Source organism: Lynx rufus, unplaced genomic scaffold, assembly GCF_022079265.1.
Source record: "Lynx rufus isolate CCGP_SWC_20201006 ecotype Redwood Valley unplaced genomic scaffold, mLynRuf1.p SCAF_7, whole genome shotgun sequence".
Classification (NCBI taxonomy): Eukaryota; Metazoa; Chordata; class Mammalia; order Carnivora; family Felidae; genus Lynx; species Lynx rufus.
In genome coordinates, this window is record NW_025814889.1 from 6371842 (window position 1) to 6393865 (window position 22024).

Genomic DNA, 22024 nt, shown 5'->3' on the forward strand with positions numbered 1-22024 from the left:
CACCTGGGTGGCTCAGTCGGGTAAGCGTCTGACTCTTGGTTTCAGCTCAGGTCATCATCCGACGGTTCGTGGGATCGAGCCCTGTATCAGGCTCTTCACGGACAATGTGGAACCTGCTTGGGGTTCTCTCTCTCTCTCTCTCTCTCTCTGCCCCTCCTCTGCTTGTTCCCTGTCTCAAAACAAAAACTTAAAAAAAAAAAAGAAACCTGTAAAGACAATCCCACTCGAGCCTGGTGGCCTCTCACAGTGCTGCTCAGCCGTAACTGAGCAGGGGAGCTCTGTGCTCTGCTCTGCCCACAGCCCAGGTGAAAAGCGTTTCTCAGTCAAAACTGGGCATTTGGGTCTACAGATGAAATAAAGCAAAAAAAAAAAAAAAAAAACCCACAACTGCAGATAATCTAGAATACCACCTTCTACACCTACTTTTTGAATATCTTAAGACCCATAAACAGATGCCCTGTCGATGTACACGGAACGAACACACGAGCAAAGAGATCCACACGTTAAACTTTGGGTCATCAGCACGCGGCACGCACTCCAATGCAATGCCTTGTTCGCGGCGTCACTACGGGCCAACAGCAGCCTGGGAAAACGCTGCATTAGGCAACGCTCTTAGCAGGGGTTCAACCCACTGCTTTATTCTTGTTTTCAGGGTTGAGATGCTCCAAATCGTGCCAGCCCTCGTGGTGGCTGTAACTGTCCCCCTGTTCGTGTGTTTTGAACGAAGGGACACACTCATGGCCCAGATGCCTACATGTGATGCAGCTTTTTCCTCTTTTCTGCTTTTCTGGTCCCTCAGAGAGGAAGTGCTGATAATGTCACACAGCAAGGTGACCCTCCCCTGTGGCCGCCGCTCCCTCCTTCACGTGCACTTGCTGGGTGTCTACAGGGAGACTCTGGTGGTCGACCAGTCGGCAACCTTTGAATGTTTGAAGTGCTACCCTCTCCCAGGAGGAGCTGGGAACCACATTAATTTGCTTTTTACACAGCAGGCCTGGAAGAAAATCTGGGGGATACACTGGGTGCATGCAGAATCAGAGGCCTTTCTTTTCTCTTCCTGATTTAATGCCTGAGTCACTTTCTTTCCAGAGCATCCGTCTGCATAATCTAAAAAAGCACTGGATAGACACATCTTTAATTGATTAGATGGTAAACAGTTATTTTTTTTTTAAATGCCAGGTCCTGAAAGACGGTATTTATACATGGCGAGACAACGTGAGACATGCAGGGAACACGGCGGCATAAGTCGCGGGCTCCACCTGGCGCTTCCGTAGGAGGCCAGGGGGCAGCCTGGTGGCACAGGTCCAGAGGGGCAACCTGTTTCCATACCCATTTAAGGGGCAATGGAACCCAATCCCTCCTTTCCCGAGGCTCACAGCACGTCTTACGTTTCGGCTAATTACGATCGTCTCACCTGCAGAGTCAAAATGCCATTAAAGGATAGATGTTATCCGGGGCGCCTGGGTGGCTCAGTTGGTTTAGCATCCAATTTCGGCTCAGGTCATGATCTCGCGGTTCATGAGTTCGAGCCCTGTGTGAAGCTCTGTGCTGACAGCTCAGAGCCTGGAGCCTGCTTCACATTCTGTGTCTCCTTCTCTCTCTGTCCCCGCCCCCCCGCCCCGCTCATGCTCTCTCTCTCTCTCTCTGTCTCAAAAATAAACATTAAAAAAATTAAAACTAAAGAAAAAAAGGATTGATGCTATCCTTCGTCTTGCAATCATCCATCATCCTTTGGCACAGCACCTAACATACCCTGGGTTGTTGACATTTTTACAAATGCAAGAGTGAAAAAAATATGAAAACATCACGCGAAACACAGCAGGACAAGGGCTCCCACCTCTGGGAAGATGAGCACACATCCTTTCCCTGTTTCTCCCACTAAATGTAACAAAAGCCCGGAATGTTATGAATCAAACGTATGGCAGAGAGAAGGTAGCAGACCAGCAGGGACTTGGGGACCTGAGTTGGGGCACGGTGGGGCGTGCCCTCGTCGTGCGTCTGCCTTCTGCAGCCAAGACCGATTGCTAAAGAAGCTTGCAACCCCCGAAATGCCAATGTGCATGAGGGAAAGGGGCCCCACGGAAGCCTGCTCTTTTCAGCCAAAGGACTGAGGAAAAGGGAGCCTCGGCAGACAGAAACCTTTTAGACAAGAATGGCCTTCCTGGAGGACAGAGAACCCCCGCCTCCAAGAGCAGCAAAGGCCGGGCGAGTGGCCCTGATGTCCAGTCTGCCCAGATGACCCCAGGCCCCCAGCGCCCCCACAAGGGATTATCAGGGAAAACCAAGTGGGGACTTCCTCGACAGCAAGGAGCCCCCCGCAGAGGTGTCAGGGAGGGATCACGTGTGCACCTGGGTTGGCACCTACCTCTTCCCTCACAGTAACAGGGAGGCACCCTCTCCCCTGCCAGAGCCGGGTCCCAGAAAGCCAGCTCAATCGGAAGAGCAAACAAAACGTCACCAATGCAGCAGGAGGGCAAGCGCACCTGTTCCTGAAAGATCTTGGCCAGGGGGGCGCAGTCCGTCAGCTTAATGAACCTCACCACGTCGGTCACCGTCCACTCCAGAGGGTTGCTCTCCAGAACCAGCCTCTCCTCCTCCTCTTGCTTTGTTTCCTGACGGGAGAAGGGGTAAGGAGGTCATTTCATCCCTGCACGGATGCTCAGGAAACCCCGTGGGCCCGAGCCGGACTTTCCTCCTCCCTCTGGCCTCTCCCCGGGCACCCGGATGGCCCACAGAAACTGCCGGTCTCTAGGGACTTTCTTAGCAATTCATCTGGGTTGTGACTTTGCCTCCAATGACTTGTGTGCCTTTAGAGGTTAGACAAACAAACAAACAAAGGCACAGTGGGAGCAGTTGCTGAAAACCAAGTTCATCGGGACATCTTGGGCCTGCTTAGCAAGGATGCGTCTCCGACTGAGGAGAGATGGTGTGGGGCATATGAGAACGCACAGGAGACAGCCAGGTTTTCCCCATTTATTCTGGGGACGATGGTGCGGATGGCCCTCCAGCTTAGCGGGTGTGGGGAAGACCGGATACGCTGATTTCACATTTTACAGCATCACAGAGGCCCCTCCGTGAAGGGAAAGCCTGCTGTTCAGGGGACCTTGAGGACTTATTCTGTCTGTCCTCCTGACGAGAATCCTTCGAGGCTGTGAAACCTTCCAGAGAAAAAGGTGCCACGACTTCCCTCTGAACTCCACTCCAGACGTCACCAGGCCTTGTGCCCGGATGTGGGAACCATGCTGGAGCTGCTGCCACTGCTTTTAGTATTTTAGTTTAAAAATTTCTTTAATGTTTATTTGTTTATTTAGAGAGACACGTGAGCAGGGAAGGGCTAGAGAGAGAGGAGGAGAGAGAATCCCAAGCAGGCTCTGCACGTCCTTCGAGGGGCCCGATGCGGGGTTTGAACTCAGGACTCGTGAGCCGTGAGATCACGACTTGAGCCGAAGTCGGACACTTAACCGACTGAGCCACCCAGGCGCCCCACTTTTGGTATTTTTACAGGGACCCCCGAATCAAGGCCTTGACCTTCAACACGCTGTGGCAGCCCCCCACCCCCCAACAAGCCGGGGGGGGGGGCCCGTGGGTCTCACCTCTGCGGGGTCCTGGCCACCGGCCGCGCCCTGCTCCCCGCCCTCGGCACAGGAGGCGGCCTGTGCCCTCCGGCCCCTTCGCGGCCTCTCCACAGGCGGCCGGCGCTCGGGCTCCGAGCTGCTCCTCAGGGTGACGGCCCTCCGGGGCCGCGTGGAGGGGACGTCGGCGGAAGAGGTGTCTGTCTGGTCGTCGCGGAGCTCGGAGCCGGTTTCCTCGCTCCCCGTGTCCTCGTCCATGGCGTCCGCGTCCTCCTCCTCGCTCTCCTGGGGCCAAGGGCAGGCGCTGAAGGGAGGCTTCTCCCCTCCACCCCCTGGCTGACCCACCCCGCCGTCCCCGCCTCGGTCCCCGTCGCAGCCCCCTCCCAGGCCGCGTGGCTGAGTGGCTGCACCTGCTTTCCGCGAGGAAGAGGCAGGGCTCCCGGTATACTCGGAGCCGCGGCCTTGGCCGTGAGCAGCCGCAGGGGCCGGCCGGGGCCGTGAGCTCCGGCAAACGCAGGGAGGTGCTTTGAGTAGGACGTACCTCCCCCGAGCCGGCGGCAAAGTCCACGGCAGAAGACCTGCGCTTCTTCTGCACAAAGATGGATTTTCGCCGTTTCCTGCGTCTGGCTGGCTTTGGAGGTCCGCTCTCGACGCTGGCTTCCCCAATGGGGGGTTTCACGATCTTCTTCCTCTTCCCGTAATAATAGGCTGCAAGGGGTCAGAGGATCAAAAACGTTTTTTAAAGGTCCCGCATGCGTACGAATGTGGACAGAGACAGTAGAGAGACAACAGGAAGATGGGGAGGAGAGAAAGAAGAGAAGGATCATTCTTTCATTGGGAACAATAAAATCCGACATCTCACGTACACCTCAGGTTTCCCTGTTTCCTCCACAGGAGGAATGTTCCTCCAATGCCCTCATATCCTGAGGGTGTTACTGACAGTCTTGAAAATTCAAACGTTAGAGCCCTAACCCCCCATGTGACTGTATTTGGAGAGGAGACCTTTAAGGAGGAGATTAAGGTAAATGAGGCCAGAAGAAAGGGGTCTTAATCCACAGGACCAGTGTGCTTACAAGAAGAGGAACAGACACTCAGAATGCGCACACAGAGGGAAGGCCACGTGGGGACAGAGACGACAGCCGTTGGCAAGCCCAAAGAGAGAGGCCGCAGCAGAAACTGACCCCGGTCTTGGTGTGTGTCTGCATTAACGCTTAGAGCACCCGTTAGAAAATTATCTACCAACTTTCAATAATGATTGATATATTTTATAAATTCAATGTGCAATCAACTCATTAAAACCACTGTTAAGGATCCAGTTTTCAATTACAATCCCAATCAAGACTCACTGCTGAAAATCTCAAGTGTCTCCCAAGATCACCCCCCATTATTCCATAAAGAACCAAATGCAGACGGGCACCTGGGGGTGGGGGGCTCAATCGGTTAAGCATCCGACTCTTGATCTCAGCTCAGGTCACGATCTCATGGATCATGGGGTCGAACCCTATGACGGGTTCTGTGCTGACAGGGTGGAGCCTGCTTGGGATTCTCTCTCCTCTCTCTCTCTCTCTCTCTCTCTCTCTCTCTCTGTCCCTCCCCCTTTTCTCAAAATTAATACATAAGCATTAAAAAAAAAAAACAAATGCAGAAAAGGAACTTTTATCTATGGTTGGAAGGAGCTAAGAACACCAAAACACACAGCTCCTGGGTTACGGTGAAGCACGTGATCTTTGACGGAGCCGTGGTTTCCATACGTGCCCACGCTGCTGTATTCCTACGGAAAAGTCTGGCCCCGGGCCTCAGTTTCCTCACATGCAACACGAGACCAATGGGACCAAGTGGCGAGATCGCTGCCTCATGGTTACTCCTAGATACCGGTTACAGGTGGGTAAGCATTTGTTCGCACCCAAGAACCCTATGCGCGCAAGACAAGCCTGGTGCAGTCTGGCTTTCTAGAAGCCAGATGCTAGGAATCAGAGCAGTTTTACCAGACATAAACGCAAGTGTGGCACACTTTGGGAGCCGTGAGGTCACACTGGGTGACCACAGACCTTTCTGCTCTCAGTTCTCCCTGAGCCTCAGTTTATCACTTCCCCCTGGAGCATCGGTTCAGCCTATAGCAGGCTTTACTCTAAGTTGCCCCAGCGATCTTAGAATTTTGACGTCCTATCATACCGGACCCAGAAAAATCTGTAAGTCATTTTGGTCGTGCTTAATTTGAGCTGTAGTAACCCGCTTCTTGCCTCGTTCCCCTGATCCAGAAGTGCACAGAAGCCCATTTTTTAAGGTAAACATTCAAGGCCAGGTTTAGCTCTCAGTCAGGTCCTTTCTGATCCGGAAACTTCTGCTAATGAGAAGCCTGCTTCAGGGAGTCCCTCCCCCTTTGCCCCCTCCCGCCAAAGGTAACATGAGGCGTCTCCGGACAGGACGGTGACCTCACCAGGCCCTACAAACATGCCTTCGCCTCCCCATGCACGAGGGTGGAGGCTGTGTGCTCCAAGCGGACGGAGGAGGGCGCTGACTTATAGCAGGGATGGAGTGGACAACAGGATTTAGAATATACACGCACATACAGAGAGAACACTACAAGGAAATTCACACTCAGAGCGGTGTCTCAAGGATGTGCAAATTCCTGGTTCGGACACACAAGCCGATCAGTCCCAACTGGCTGGGGCTCCCGGAGCACTGACCACACTCCAGAGGGCCCGGTGTGGGATCCTGGCAGCTGGAACGTGGGCTGGCGGTGGAACAGAGCTCCAGGCCACCGTGACGGGGATGCAGCCACTCCCGGGTCAGAGATAACCCAGGGGAGACGTTGCAAGAGCAGAAGCGGGGATGCGGGAGTCATCAGAGCTCGAGATAATCCGAGGTGCAGGTGTCTGGGAGCGGCTACAGTGCATGCAGACAAAGGTCAGAGCTGAGGCCTTTCTCCAGCCCTCCTTCCAGCCAGAGCACTTCCAAACCCAGCCGATCGCCTGAAAGTCATGGCACACGCACTCTCACTTCTTCCTGGGCAATGCCTGCCGCTGCGAATTCGTTCTGGGGTCAATCAGCCCGTCCCTGCCTTCCCCTGGGCTGGAGACACGCGAGGACGTACCACGGCGAATCTTAAGTCTTCCGTGGCAATTCCCGTGGAAAAGCACCCCGCAGTGTGTTGTTGTTAAAAAACAAACAAACAAACAAACAAACAAACAAACAAAAAAGACCAACTCCCTTACCCCACGGTTTAAGCCCAGACACCCGTGTTGGTTTCGTAGTTTGTACTTACTGTACTTGGTTTTGGTGTGAATGGAGCAGTTCTCTGGGCAGTTTTCGGAAACCAGCACGGGACTGAACAAATTTGGACAGCACTCCAGCTTGGCACAGACCCGCCGGCAGAAATCCGCTACTTGGTCGGACGTCCGCACGATCTTGGCCACGGCCCTGTAGGTTTTGCCTCTGTATCTGGAAGGAAGAAAGGAAAAGCAACGGCGAGGCCGCACAGTTACTCAGACCTGTTCCGTACGGCGGGTTCCAAAAGCAGCCCCTTTATTTCCTAACAACAAATCGCACGGCGTGTGGGACTTGCGGGCCATTTGTTTTTATGTTTCCTTCCGAGCTCACCACGGCATTTTTAAGGAAGCCCAGCATCGTGCCCAGCGCACGTGACTGAGGGCTGTAACAGAATCCCCTCCACAAAGATGTCTGCTTAGCACCTTCTCTCTGTGGGATACGTGATGGAACGTTCCAGAATGCTTCTGGAATCCAGACATGGTCTCGTGTTGCTCATCGCTTTTGAGGAAAAAGAACTTTATCCTGCCCAAGGAAAACCACAGGCGGTGAAGCCACTGCCCAGAGTAGAGACCGTTTCTTCTAGAAAGCAGGGTGGATGGATTATTCTTCAAAAATGGGCACCAAAGCCCTGGTCCAAATGTTTACGGTAGTGATGACGTAAGTAATGCCTGGCTCTTCCGAGCACTTGGATGCATCACCTGTCAGCACGTTTTTTAAAATATCCCTGGTTCAAAACAAGTATAAACTTCTCAGCTGGCAGCGTCTTAGCTGACGTATCGCGGAACTCAAGAGTCCACCTACACGAAGAAGTCATCAAAACCGTGGGGCCTCTTCAAGGGCGCCCTTCATGCACACCCTAACTTTCAAGCTGAAATCTCGCACAACAATTTCTTTTCCGGGAGAACAGCAGGCTCTCTGGCAGGTGACACTCGCGTTAGTCTTTGGAAACAAGGCCAAAATCCAGAGGCACGAACCACCGAGTAGGCCAATGCTGCCCTTGCACTTGGGATGGACCGAACCTCGCCAAACCTGCAGAGCCCATTTGTGTTTCGGGGTTTCCAAAAGTCTGCCACAAAACAGCGGGAATACCACGCAGTTCATGCAAGCAGCGTGACGTAAGGAGAGCATCGCTTTTGTAATTTGTGAATAAAATACTGCGTTCGGTGGGCACCCGGGGGCTCAGTCGGTTGAGCGTCCGACTTCGGCTCAGGTCACGATCTCGCGGCTCGTGAGTTCGAGCCCCGCGTCGGGCTCTGTGCTGACAGCTCGGAGCCTGGAGCCTGCTTCCGATTCCGTGTCTCCCTCTCTCTGCCCCTCCCCCACTCACACTCTGTCTTTCAAAATGAAATAAATGTGAAAAAAAATTTTTTTTTAAATATTACACTCAAAACCTAGATCTGGTTCCCTGAGAATAATGCAGTGATAGAAATAAACAGGATAAACTGATTCTAGGTTTATTTCAGCTTGGTTTTCTTTCTACGCTTCTGAAGGCCGGGAGAATACTACCCCCTCGCAATATCGTTTCTTTTACAGTATCCATAGCCAAAAAAATTAAATTCTAACTCAAAAAATCTGGCCTTTGTGTTCATTCTCTGGTCTTTCTAATCCCAGCCCTTCTGTACTGATTGCTGTTATATTTCTCTGAAGTGCCAAGCATGGCTTTCCATGTAGGAAGAACTAAAAAGCAATTCTTTGTAGATAAGATCATGCTTTAAATCACACAGCCCTGAACAACTGTTGATCCTTCTAGGCCCTCTCTTGACCCTCGATGTAGGAAGGCAGCCCCAGCCCTGAGGAGGGCTCTGTGAGTCACCTGTGGCTAGTTCTTGCTCATGGCTTTCGTCACGCTTCATAATAAACCCAGCACAGTTCTGTGGACACAGCATACCGCTAAGGTTCTGGGGGAGGCAGAATAAAACTATGCCATGGATGTGACGTCCCTGGAAGTTTTCTCCCACTATGATTTTTAACACTTTTTAAATGTTTATTTATTTTTGAGAGAGAGACAGAGCCCGTGCACGAGCAGGTTCCAGGCTCTGAGCTGTCAGCACAGAGCTCAACGTGGGGCTCGAACCCACGAACTTCGAGATCGTGATCTGAGCTGAAGTCGGATGCTTAACCGACTGAGTCCCCCAGCACCCCTCCCACCACAATTTTGGTAGCCCTAGGGTGCTCTCCTTTAAAGAGCTCAATATCAAGATTCTTGAAGCCTCTTAAAAAAATAAAATGATACATTGGGGCACCTGCTTGGGATCCTCTCCGTCCACCCCCTCTGCCCCTCCCCTGTGCCCGTGCACATGCTGTCTCTCTCTCAAAAATAAATAAACTTCAGAACAGCAAAAAAAAAAAAAAAAGTGAAAATAAGTAAAATGATTTTAAAGTAAAACAAGCAGGACAAATGTGAAAACCGGGGTCCGAATTCACACCGTGTAAGTAGGGCCCAAAGACAGAGGTTCCCAGGCCTCCAAATTCCAAAGCAGAGGCTTCCAGAAACACGTTAGAGGGATGTTAAGGGGACAAGAACAAGTGTCCATGGGAAATGGCGAAGGGGCGGCTTTTTCTTCCCTTCTAGTTCGGGACGACTCCGGGGAAGCAGGCGTGTCCGCAAACCTTTCGCGGTTAGGGAACGCGAATCTAAATTTGCGAAAACAGAATCACAGGATGGTTTGCCAGCAAAGGGATGCTCTCCCCTCCCTGCCCTTCTGGAACAGCTCTATTGAAAAGCCACGACGGAGGGGGGGAGGGGGGGGAGCCGGTGGGGGGGAAGGTGCGCGGGCTGGGGAGGCCAGGTGGGGCCACCGTGTCCTGGCATAGGGCGGACGCCGTGATGCCCCCGCCGCTGGCAGAGCTGCTCACAGCTGGCCCGCACCGCTGGCCCCCAGAGGGTCCCCCCAGCTGCAGGAGCTGCGGCCCTCTCCGCTCCCGGGGAGTGACTGCAGTGGGGCAGAAGCGTCCATCCACTCGGCCCAATGCGGAACCACCACGGGGGCCGTTCTGACTCCAGAGACACCGGGGGCCACGGTCCCTCCCCCGCCCCATCCTGCTCCCTCCCTCTCCCTCAGCCGTGGTCTCGAGGGTCCTCCTTCGTTAAAAGGATCCCGGTCTGCGGCAGGTGGAGAGGGAGAGGCAGGGCGGAGGCAGCCCTGTGCTGGCGGCTGCTGAGCTCTGAGCGGGACGCAGAGGACGTGTGCACGGGGGGACTGGTTCCGTAGCGGGGCCTGAAGGCCGCGAGGGCCAGCTGTGCCCGCTGTGTGTTGGCCGGCGTGCAAATACGGGAAAGCAAAAGGCGAGAGCGAGCCCTGCAGAGCGGGGCGCGAACTCACGAACTGCGAGACCACGACCTGAGCAGAAGCCAAGAGTCGGACACTTAACGGGCTGAGCCGCCCAGGCGCCCCGTCCGGTGGGATTTTTGGGGTGATGTGGAAAACAAGCTGTCTGGACCTCACAGCCCCAGCCCGGACCAAGATCCTGGCTTGTCTGGAGTCGGTCCACACGTGAGGGCGATTGTTCACACGACTCTTTTTTCACAAGGACGCACTCAACACGCAGAGATACCGGCCTACCGAAGACAGAGGCAAAAGGCGGCCCTAAGATGTGACGCGATGGCTGGGGTCTAGTGGGACACCTGCGTTTGTGGGGTGCTGTCGTTTCTATTTCCTCCGAGACTCCGCACCACGTGACCATCCCTCTGATCCTTAGGGCCTCCCGGGACGGACAGACAGGTGCCAGTAGGTCCGAAAGACGTGGAGAGGCAGGAGGGCAGCACGCAGGGCACCAGGGGGGCTCCACCGCCACGTCCTGGCCCCCTCACCAGTCTTGACCGCAGGAGAAAGCGGAGCCCGCTTTGAAGCTCTCCCCGCCACGAAAGGTATAAGAACAGTAGGCCAACGACAGGCCTTCGTGGGGAGACGTGTGAGGAGAGCAGCTCAAGGGCACAGGAGGAAGCTCTCTGCTATAGCCTGGCAGTGCGTGTCTGGAGGGAAGGACACTCGGCCGCATAATTTATTAAATGGCCCAGCAGACCTGTCCTAAACCCAACACAAGGTAAGGTTTTTAAAGCACAGAGTACAAGTTCTGTGAAGAAACAGAGGAGAATACTGAAAGAGACCATCAGGCTAGTAGCGCACAGAAGGGAACTCCTGGCGTTATGATCAATCTTGGAAGGAAGAAGGGAGGGAGGGAGGCAGGTGGGAGGGAGGGGAGGAAGGAGGGAGGGAGGGGAGGAAGGGAGGAAGGAGGAAAAGGAAGAAGGGAGGGCGGAAGGGAGCAAGGAGGGAAAGAAGGAAGGGAGGGAGGAAGGGAGGAAGGAGGAAAAGGAGGAGGGAGGGAGGAAGGAGGGAGGAAAGAAGGAAGGAGAAAAAGGAGGGAGGGAGGGAGGAAGGAAGGAAGGAAGGGAGGAAGGAGGAAAAGGAGGAAGGAAGGAAGGAAGGAAGGAAGGAAGGAAGGAAGGAAGAAAAGGAGGGAGGGAGGCAGGAAGGAAAAAGGAAGTAGAAGATCAGCGGGTCGGAAGTGACGAAGGTGATAAAGGTGGGGAAGGAGGGAGCCACAGGAAGATGTGTGGTGAGCAAAAGTCCACGGAGGAGCTTCGACTCCGTCATTTTTAAGACTCCTTCACCCCGTTCCCTTAGCACCTCCGCATTACTGGAGGGACCCCTGAGGGACACACTTCCTGGCCGTCACCGCGGGGACGCACTCAGAAGCCCGGAGTCCAGAGATTATTTTTAGATAAAGACGTTTGGGATTCAACGGACGCAGAAAGCAGCTTTCTCACAGCTCCCGTTATCTGACTAAAAGCAGACACCTCTGAGAAATGAGGACTACCGTTAAATTCCCTCTTTGGAGTGGCTTCTAACCCCAGGGGAGAGACCAGAGTAAACCTACCGTAAACCCCTTCTCAGGAGTTTCATGACCATGAAGAAGACACAAAGACTGCTTTATGCCTGCGTAAGGCAACATTTTCACAAACTTTCTTTTCCCCCATTCGCTCTCCTAAAAACTCATTTGTCTTTCATAAAGAAACCTATTTGTTCTAACTGCCCCTTCAAGTTACTCATCCCGAAGTACCTTGCCTGCTGTGTGTTCACTGCTCCTTAAGTAAATGGTCTTTCCTCTTGATAATCTGTCTTTTGTCAGTTTAATTTGCAGGCTCCCAGGGACTGAACATAACAGGGTAGAAAAAATGTTTTTCCTCCTTGACATCAATAAGGAAGTATGAATGGCCTTCTGGTATCTTCCTACCCATTAGAGCAGGGATTTATTTCCACATGGGAGTGCAATATGGTAGGGCCCAGAAAGACAGAAACCCAAGGAAGGGTACTAGGAAAAGTCTCTTTCAATAGTCAGGAGTTGAGGAAAACCAAAATGGATTTTGAGTCAACAGGAAATACAGACTGAAAACAACCCACAATCCTGTAATGATCCATGTAAAAATATCAGTACGGTCCAAGGGGGATGACTTCAATTTGTCATGAGTTCTAGTATTCACTTTCAAACGGACCCAGAGTGGGACCTTTTAGCAAACTCTTGGGAGGGAGCGACAGGCGAGTGAGAATAGAAAACGAGGTTCTACTCCGTCAAACTGAATTCACATCCTCGAGTACTGGAGGGGGAATTTAACTCCGCAGAAACAGAAAAGCTTCAGATGTTGTGGGGAAATCACTCTTGTCGTTAGCACCAATAAGATACGATCCTGATCTCCAGAAGACAGCCTCTCCTTCACGGTCACGTCTCGATCGCCAAAACTATGGTCGACACACCGGGTCACTGGTTTTCGGTCTTATGAAACTCAACCCCTCAGACACCTCTCCCTTCTTTCTCGATTCCTGCATTTCAATTAATGAGAACTCTAATCATTACGAGCAACACATTGGGGAGAGGGGTGATTATTTTCAGAAACACCCGATCCAATTCCGAACATCCTCAACTGATCTGTGTTTGAACCAGAAACACCACGCCCATAACCTCATGAACTCAATTAGGCACACGCAGAACTCCAGGCTTACGCTCCACAAACCGGTTCAGCCACCTGCTTCCTGTACTGTTTACGGTATACATTTTCAGGACAGCAAGTGCCCAACGTGAAAATGAACAAATGAGCGAGCTACATTTTTTATTCAGTGAGAAGTTTCTGTTTTGGGAATCCTTTTTCCCACAAATCACTTTATAGCCAAATAGTACATCTTGCTATTCACAAAATATGAGCATGAGTAGAAGACAAAAAAAAAAAGGTGAAATCAAAACATATAAAAATTAGTAATTGCTGATGGAAAAGAAACAAAATACCAATTCCAGAGAGCCAAGCATGACTCACCTCAAAGATGTGACTTTCTTTGCTTCTGCCTAAGTGATAAGGAAGTCTAACTCACTCCAAATTAAAGAGGCCATTTCCTCTTTAAATATTCTGAGTAACTGTAACAGAAGACTGGGAAAATCTATGAAGCCTGCACCTGGATTTTATGAAGATTATCACAAAAGCCACTCAAAGCAGAGTTAACGGTCTTCTCCCCCCAAGAAGATTCTATAACGTGTCGGAAAACATTTAAGTGTCTCTAGATTTAATCCCCCTGAGGCAGAGCCTAAATTCCTCCTCCTGAAATTCAAAATAATGTAGGTCAATTCAGTACACCCGAGTTCATCGGAAAGAGAATTCTCTCCTCCAGGACTGCCGAAACGAGCGATGTTAGAAGCTACTGCTCCTCTGGTACCTCTCAATATGTGCTGCAGACTCACGACAGCACCCCTCACGCGGTGTTCAATACTGCGATATTTTGTTTCCGTAGGAAAGGTACCGCCGTTGGACAAATAGGAAAAAAATCACTAAGGGGCAATGTTCCTTTTCCTCCCACGTACGGGTCAAACCTTTTCAATGGAACCTCCATCCGGTCAAGTAAGTGGGTTTTTTACTCTTCACAAGAGGAAAAACCCAGAAAGCCCAGGGGCGCCTGGGTGGCTCAGTCGGCTAAGCGTCCGGCCTTGGCTCGGGTCATGATCTCGCCGTTCGTGGGTTCGAGCCCCACATCGGGCTCTGTGCTGACAGCTCGGGGCCTGGAGCCTGCTTCGGATTCTGGGACTCGCTCGCTCTCTTCCCCTCCCCCGCTCGTGCTCGGTCTCTCCCTCAAAAATAAATAAACATTAAAAAAAGAGAAAGAGGGGCGCCTGGGTGGCGCAGTCGGTTAAGCGTCCGACTTCAGCCAGGTCACGATCTCGCGGTCCGTGAGTTCGAGCCCCACGTCGGGCTCTGGGCTGATGGCTCAGAGCCTGGAGCCTGTTTCCGATTCTGTGTCTCCCTCTCTCTCTGCCCCTCCCCCGTTCATGCTCTGTCTCTCTCTGTCCCAAAAATAAATAAATGTTGAAAAAAAAAATTAAAAAATTAAAAAAAAAAAAAAAAAAGAGAAAGAAAGCCCAGATGCTAGCAGGCAGCACTCGCAAGCCCCATGCCTGGACGATCTCACGTCCTCTCTTCCTGAAACCTCTCCTTGTAATATTGTCCTTCGAGGACCACCAGAAGACAACCCAGAGCCTGAAATGCGGGTCCCCCCTCCACTGGGTTAATTTATTCGTGACAGAACGCAAAACGGGAAGACGCCAGCGCCCTCTCCTCTCATTTGTACCGAAGGAAACGGCAAAGTTGTCAAGATCTGAAAAGTTGTCGTTTTACGTCAGAAGCATCAGAAGCAACACGGAGCGTCATGACGGAACGCTCCCCCGCACCCCCCTCCGCCCCCCTGTAAATCTGTCCTCATTAGCAGCTGCTCTGAGAGGCTGCCGTGATCCCGGCACAGACAGACACTTTCTCATTATAAGTTGCTATGTAAGATCCGGCTAAGGAAGTCACTGTCGTATCTGATAGAACAGGAACACGCTGCCTTTCCAATCCAGCTGGGCTGACTGTTTTGATTGTATCAGGGCTGGACTTAATAAAACTCTGAAAACCGGCGAAAACACCGCAAAATTAACGCCCCCTGTCATTTTGGTACCTGGGGCAAGTTTCCGGCTTATTTAGGGACAGGGGAGATTTTAATAGGATTTAAGATTTTTGTATTTTTCCTATTTTCTTATCCATCAGGTATATCTGGGATGCACTGAATTTTACAGAAGAGTGTCTCGGGATAAACACTCGTTCGGGTTTTTGGCCACCACTGTTCCTATGAATTAGCCTTACGAGAAAATGTTCTACCTTAGACGGTGTCTCCCTTAGATAAAGCAGAAAGCTATGGAATGTTACACTGGAAAAAAACTTGATTTTCTTCTGCACTACAGGGGAAGCTCATTTAAATATTTCTCGGGAAGGACGAGATATGTGCCTCTTCGTATAAATAAATGTTCTCCCTGTTAACACGTACTTCCTCTAACTTCTGTGAGTTGGCAGAACATCATCAGACCCCAGACGACTTGTGCCGAATCTGAAATTGCAGACGTGCTCAGCACGCCTGGGGGGGCTCAGTCGGTTGAGCGTCAGACTCTTGACTTCGGCTCAGGTCATGATCTCCCAGTTCGGGAGTTCAAGCCCCACGTCGGGCTCTGTGCTGGCAGCACAGAGCCTGCTTGGGATTCTCTCTCTCTGCCCCTCCCCTGCTTGCACTGTCTGTGTCTCTCTCAAATAAGTAAGCAAAACTTAAAAAAGTATCATTTCCCCAATGTCGCACATCTAAACGCTATTTTATTTAGGACACCGTTAGACAAGAAGTCGATCGGGGAATTCTACTCCACTGCAGAGCTAAATGAATATGAAGGGCCAAAAGTCAAAACAATTAAACAAAATTATGTTGACAAACGGATCTTCTTCCGTCTGCCTCCTGAACGGACAACCGTGTTCAACCGTATCTATCCCGTGGGTGCCGTCAATTTCAGAGTTCGAGAAACCTACAGCAAAGCCAAAATATCACCTTTCCCATTAGTCTATCTGCAAATAAAGGAAGTGCCCAACCACATGTCAACCCCCAGGCCACTGGCCAAAACCAATGGTTATCTTTTAACGCGACCAGCAACCAGGCCAAAGAGCACGTGTGTCTGGCGTTAACTCCCCACGGCATCAAACAGGAAGCGCTGTGAGTGAATCACGTACGATAAAGGCAAGGGACATCCTCTCTTTTACAGTTCTTCCCCTTCTGATCAAATCATCTACTGGCCTTAAAACATAGTGAGTTCCGATTCGGAATGCTTAACACGATAAAGTATTAGCTAAACAAATCTCTCCTTTGTTTCTGGAGTCCCCAGGCTTAAGGCGGCTCTGGGCCACAAAAACGCCAGTAAGTCTACGTAGAGGATGACAGCCTTCCATTCGTTCCCATTTCTTTGGGCCGGGTCACAAGGCACAGGGGCAACGCTGGCAAGCGGCAGGCTAACCATCGCCAAGAGCACGGTTTTGCAGAACGGAAAACACATACTTTGCCTTCAGCGTCTCCTCCTGGAAATTCCAGTGTGGATCTTCCACCAGCTGTAGTTCCCGCAATACCCTTCCGGGCTTGTAAGCTGCATTGATGATCATGCTGAGAACCTGTCGGGGGAGAAAAAAAAAGACAGAACCGCAATGAACTTCAGTGGCATCGCTGCTGAAACAAGAGCACCGCGAGGACCGCCCGCCCGAGGAGGAGATGCGGCTGCTGACACGTCCGTTAAGTTGGGTGGAACGTTCTCCGTGGGCTGACACGGATTCGGCTCCGCACCAACGGGATGAAAAGGGTGGTGAAATCCCGTCGCTCGGGCGGGCGTGTGAACCGCCTGCCAGAGAGGACGGCAGACTGTCCTTAGCATTTCTGGTTGTAGAAACACAGCTCTGTTCCCTCCAAAGGGCCGCCAGTTAGCATCAACGGGATTACCCTTCAGTAAGATCAGCTACCGAGAACTTCATTTGGTTTTTGAAAATCAGTTTCGAAGGGAACCAACAAGAGAGAGGCAGCCGATTGGCGCCAACAACCCTGAACAGACTGCAGGGTTGAAGTCTGGAACTCACCTGGTGCTGGCATTTGAAACTCACCTGGTGCTGGCGATTTACGGACATTTCATACGAAGACGACGCTCTCAGAGACGCGAGCGTTTCAAAAGACAGTCTGGGGTATCTAGTACCATCCGATGGCGTATTTCCTCAAACCTCCCCCTTATTCCCAATTCCCAAGTCCACGAAAACACACATGTGGTCGCTGTCTCCCGTGGCACCCCAGAAAGACCGGACGCCGCCCTCTGCGAGCCCCAGCTCTGGGAAGGTAACACGCTCCTGTTTAACCTTGAGTGCCAAGAGCAAGGAATTCGGCTCCCTTGGGGGCATTCCCCTCTCCGTAAGCAGATCCTGGTTAACCATGAACGTTTTATGAGTTCCGGCACATTCAACGGCGGCTGTCACTCGGTCAGGATGCTTACCGGATGTGAAGGTGCAGCACAGCCTATGAGGGACCACAAGACCCACGGGGTTTAGTTCCACAACATGCACCCGGGTGACGACCTGCCGGGTGCCAGCCCCAGGAGCACAGGTAGGTACGGGACGGTCCCCTCCCTCCCTGCCCCCCTTCCAGGGAAGGAACAAGGCAGGCACTGGGCTCACATTGCACGTAGCAGAGCGAAACACCTCTGAGAGGGGGAGGAAAACACCTTGCTGAGATGAGACTCTGGCACCATTGCCAAAGTGCCCACTGTTTACAGAGGAGACAGCACAGTACCCATGAGAGGCTGGAGACAAAGGTATGTCGCTGGGCTTTGCGTGGTCATGGCATTCACGTATGTGACGTGTTCCTGAACACAACTGGCATGGCGGGCACCCTGATTTCATTCTGGGAAACAACGATGCTCTCTCATATGGTAACAGAAGAATCGATCTTAAAATGTGCATTTTTTAAAGTTTATTTTGAGAGAGAGAGAGAGAGAGAGAGAGAGTGCAAGCAGGCAAGGAGCAGAGAGAGAGGGGGACAGAGGATCAGATGCGGGCTCTGTGCTGGCAGCACAGAACCTGATCCGGGGCTCGAACTCATGAACCGTGAGATCACGATCTGAGCTGAAGTCAGACGCTTCAGCGACTGAGCCGCCCAGGTGTCCCTCAAGATATTTTATACCATGCAGTCCTCGTGGCAAGCGTCTTTTCTTAGCCGGGGTCATGCTCTACTCCGAGGGCCCCCTAAGTCCCCGTCAAGAGCACCTGGTTCAGCCAAGGCACTAAAGGGCCAGGACGAGGCCGTACGAGCAGTTTTGGTGTGCTTATGTTTTCGGTATTAGAATAACCGCCTGATTTTACTGTTTGCTGTCAGTACAATTTACAGAGATCGAATTTAAAAAATAAATCCAATTAGAACTGGCTGAAATAATGCACGGACTATTATTTATCAACAGACAATAAAATTTAAACCGATTCCTTCCATTGTGTTTGGTGAGGAAGGCCCAGAGCTACATGTTATTTGCTGCAGAGTGAAATGCATTTTGAGACAGTGAAAAGAAAATGCCTTCCAGAATTCAATTCAGCCCGGGAACGGGCAGCCATTAAATTGTCAAAAGCGTCCAATATTGAATAATTTTCCCACGGCATCTCCAATGCCGCATCATGCACTGCCACATTCAACAGGCTCTCCATAAAACTTTGGGACTGTGAGCGGAATAATTCTGGTGCACATGACATCTTAGGGCATCACAGTTACCTCCAAGAAAATAACTGAGTTGGCGGCTGGTAACACCACGCAGAGTCAGACTGAATTACTGTTCCTGGCAAAACATCGGAACTCAGTGTGCCGTATTATGCCCTTGATCAGGAAGGGTCGTGTGCAAGCTGCCCCCAATTAACTAAGAGGATGTGAGGTGTGAAGTTAATAAACAGTATGCCCAATAAACAGGCAGAAGGGAGTCTGAGTAACTCCAGGAACGCCTCCCGGGATCTCTTGTAGTTCATGAAGTGTCTGTGCAGAACCTACTTTACACGTAAGTCTCAGTCGATGTGCGATCAAATCCCAGCTCCGTCCCGTAGAAGCCATGAGTCCTTTACGCTCACTACTCCTTTTGCTGTTAGTTACAAAAATGTGAACGACAGAAGTAATAACCAGACATATTTTACCAAGTGAAGAACTCTGTTGCTTTGGCCGAAACCGACCTCTCGCTTTATACGGATCCTCTACGGAAGGCTGGCCCCTCCTGGCTGCCCACCACCCTGGGGGGGAGGTGCCCCCTTCGTCCCAGCAGCAAGGCCAGGGAGCCTCCGTGCTCTCCTGGTGGGCAGTCTCTCCCCCAACTCAACCCCCCAACAATGAACCCCAGGCTTGGTCGCTTCAACTTGACAGAAGACCACTCCCCAAAAGAGGCTAGAATTTTCCAGAATTTCCTACCTCCCCCTGGAAGACCAAAAGGAGAATCCCACCATACCCTGAATCTTCGTTCACCTCAGTCACCCGAAACTCAACACTTCCAGAACATTCCTTGCCCCTGGAATCCGATTCCCAAATGGCTCTGCATTTTCCCCTTGTCTGGTCCAATCTCAAGTTCCTCCGTGCACCCTGAACCCACCCCTTCCGCCCTCTGGGTTCATGGTCCACCATCAGCAATGTATCTTACAGCTCACAACACTTTCTAGAATATTCTTGTTCACCGTGTGGTGCTCTGGACTGAACTGTGTCCCTCACCTTCACCCCCATTTACGTGTTGAAACGCTAGCCTCTGCGGGATGGCTTTAGGGATGGAGTCTTTGGGAGGAGAGTAAGGCGTTCCGTGAGGCCATGCGATGTGGGCCCTCATGATGGAGTGTACCCTTGTGAGAGCTCTTGCTCGCTCTCCCTCTCTCCCCCTCCGTGTGAGGACACAGCGAGGAGGCAGCCATGGGCAAAGCAGGCAGAGAGTCCCCGTGAGCACCCACCTCTGCAGGCACCTGGTCCCAGCCTCCAGACCCACGAGGCACACACGTCCGTGGTCTGAGCAGAACCCGGTCGGCAGGCCCATCCTGTAAGACGACAACTCTCTCTTCATCTGTCATCCACCTGCAGCCGCCTCGTTCGTTCTCTGTTCTCTTGTGGAAGCCTCCGGAGCTGTCTGCACTTGCTGGCTCCCCTGTCCCCTTCAGGGCTCTCTGGGGCTCACCCAGGGGCCCTTCCAAGCCCACAACTTGCCCGCATCGCCAAAGAACGGCAATCCTTGGTTGTCTTCTTGGCCCACCCTGTCTGTGGCTCCACACAGCAGGGACGCTTTCTCCTCTACCTCCAAGACTCCGGCCTGTCCAGGCCCTCGTGCATCCCAGCTCGCTTTTCCTGGGTCCTCCTGTGCGTCTCCCGCAAACGACGGTGAGGCTCGGCGCTCAAGTTCTCAGACTGGCTACGTTCACTCCACGGCACACCTGGCTTTAAACGCTCTCCGCGCATCAGCAAACTCGCGGTTCCCAAATTTGTATTTCCACCCTAGACCTTTCCCCAACTCCAGACACATATAACCGTCTCCACTTGGATGTTTCACGGGCATTGTGTTCGAATCAGACAGATTTCATCTGCCCTATAGCTTTTTCTTCTCGGCAACTTTCCTCTTCTGACGGCGACTTTCCAGGCCTCCGTGAGCTCTGCTATTCTCACAGTCCACAACTGTTCACCAAGAAACCCTCCCTGTATCCAGAGTGCGTGGCTTATGGCTTACTGTCCACCCCACTAGATCATGAGCACCAAGAAATCAGCGGCTTCATTTTGTCTGCTGCTGTATCCGTAACAGCTACAATTACACCTGGCAATAGCAGGGGTTCAATCAATCATTTTTGGCGTTTGTTCAATGAATTTCAACATGAGCACTGAAATTAGTTAAAATTCTTCCGTACGTCTAGAAATTAAGGACTAATTCACGGCAAGAATTTACCTGGGGCCGTATAATATATAAAATATATGTGGATGAAGGCTTAGGAAGTAACATTTGCTGCTGAGGCCCTTTCCTAGAAAATCCTGTCCCACAGCGTGATAAGAGAGTTCCAGAGAGGTATCCTACCTTCTTTACAGGCAAGTGATACTGAACAACAAAAAGTGCCTCACTTCTCCTCTGCCAACCTTCCCAGACATTGCCCGGCAATCTGCTAAGTCTTGCTTCACAGGTTATGATCGTGTTACGGCCCACAAGCCTGGTGCATTGTTCTTTATGGGCTGGTGTTCAGCATAAGCATAAAACGATAGCAACGAGGGGGGCCTGGGTGGCTCAGTCGGTTAAGCAGCCGACTTCGGCTCAGGGCACGATCTCGCTGTCCGTGAGTTTGAGCCCTGCATCGGGCTCTGGGCTGACGGCTCAGAGCCTGGAGCCTGTTTCCGATTCTGTGTCTCCCTCTCTCTCTGCCCCTCCCCCGTTCATGCTCTGTCTCTCTCTGTCTCAAAAATAAATAAACGTTAAGAAAAAAATTTAAAAAAAAACAATAGCAACGAAACACCAGAGAGGATCGCCAAGAGGCCTGTCCCCATCTTAGACTTTGTTGACTGACTTGACTAGATGTCACCCAGGCAAGATGCCATCCCCCCCCCCCCCACACACATACCATCTTCTCAACTCAATTATACCGATAAACACACGGCTGCTGTGGAGAAGTTACCTTCGTGCACCGTATGGCATCATTATGTCAACAGTTAAGACTGCTTTGGATTTCTTATTTTCTGGGTTCCTACATGAAGGCTTTAGAGTTTGTAAGTAGAAGTCTGTCATGACGGGTAGCCAAGAAGAAATGCCCAAAGATCTATAACGATGGGCAAATTCAAAGAAGTCATCACAGAGCCCCCCGAATGTGGAAAATAAACACTGTAATCAAAACCCAGAGGCTGAAGGAAATAGCCTAACGGGTCGACCATGTGGCGGAAATATGAACTGCAGGCAACAAGTGAAGCCAAATTCCAAACTGCCAGGCCCCACCGGAAACTTCGGAGTTCCTTTGCAAAGGGGGTACGGGGGGGGGGGGGGTAGGGGCGCTCACGTTGCTATTTGCAGCCCAGCCTCTCTGGCAGGGCCGCGGAGGACGGGCCGGTGCAGTGTGGGGACTGAAGAACTATAGGATTCTTCGGGATCCTCTTGCTCGAACCCATTCCGCATGTCGGGGAAGCAGTGTAGGCAGCACGCGGCCCAGATCCCTCAGTCACGGCGTGTCTCCAAACACGCCTTCTGCTTTAGACGCAACGTTCGGTATTTTTCTTTTAATGCTTATTTACTTATTTTGAGAGAGAGAGAGAGAACACGAGCAGGGGAGGGGCAGAGAGAGGGGGATTTGACTT

General features: G+C 51.8%; 1 protein-coding gene across 5 annotated transcripts in view; it reads right to left on the reverse strand.

The window, feature by feature from the left end:
- The window catches only part of SFMBT2 (Scm like with four mbt domains 2), a 227553-nt gene that overhangs the window by 11145 nt on the left and 194384 nt on the right, over nucleotides 1–22024 (reverse strand). For all 5 annotated transcript variants that reach the window (XM_047064867.1, XM_047064866.1, XM_047064869.1 and 2 more), the window contains 5 exons: nucleotides 16229–16338; nucleotides 6838–7013; nucleotides 4114–4280; nucleotides 3594–3857; nucleotides 2484–2612 (listed from right to left, as the gene is read on the reverse strand). In XM_047064867.1, the coding sequence (XP_046920823.1) occupies nucleotides 2484–2612; nucleotides 3594–3857; nucleotides 4114–4280; nucleotides 6838–7013; nucleotides 16229–16338 (846 nt within the window). The remainder of the gene's footprint in view (nucleotides 1–2483; nucleotides 2613–3593; nucleotides 3858–4113; nucleotides 4281–6837; nucleotides 7014–16228; nucleotides 16339–22024) is intronic.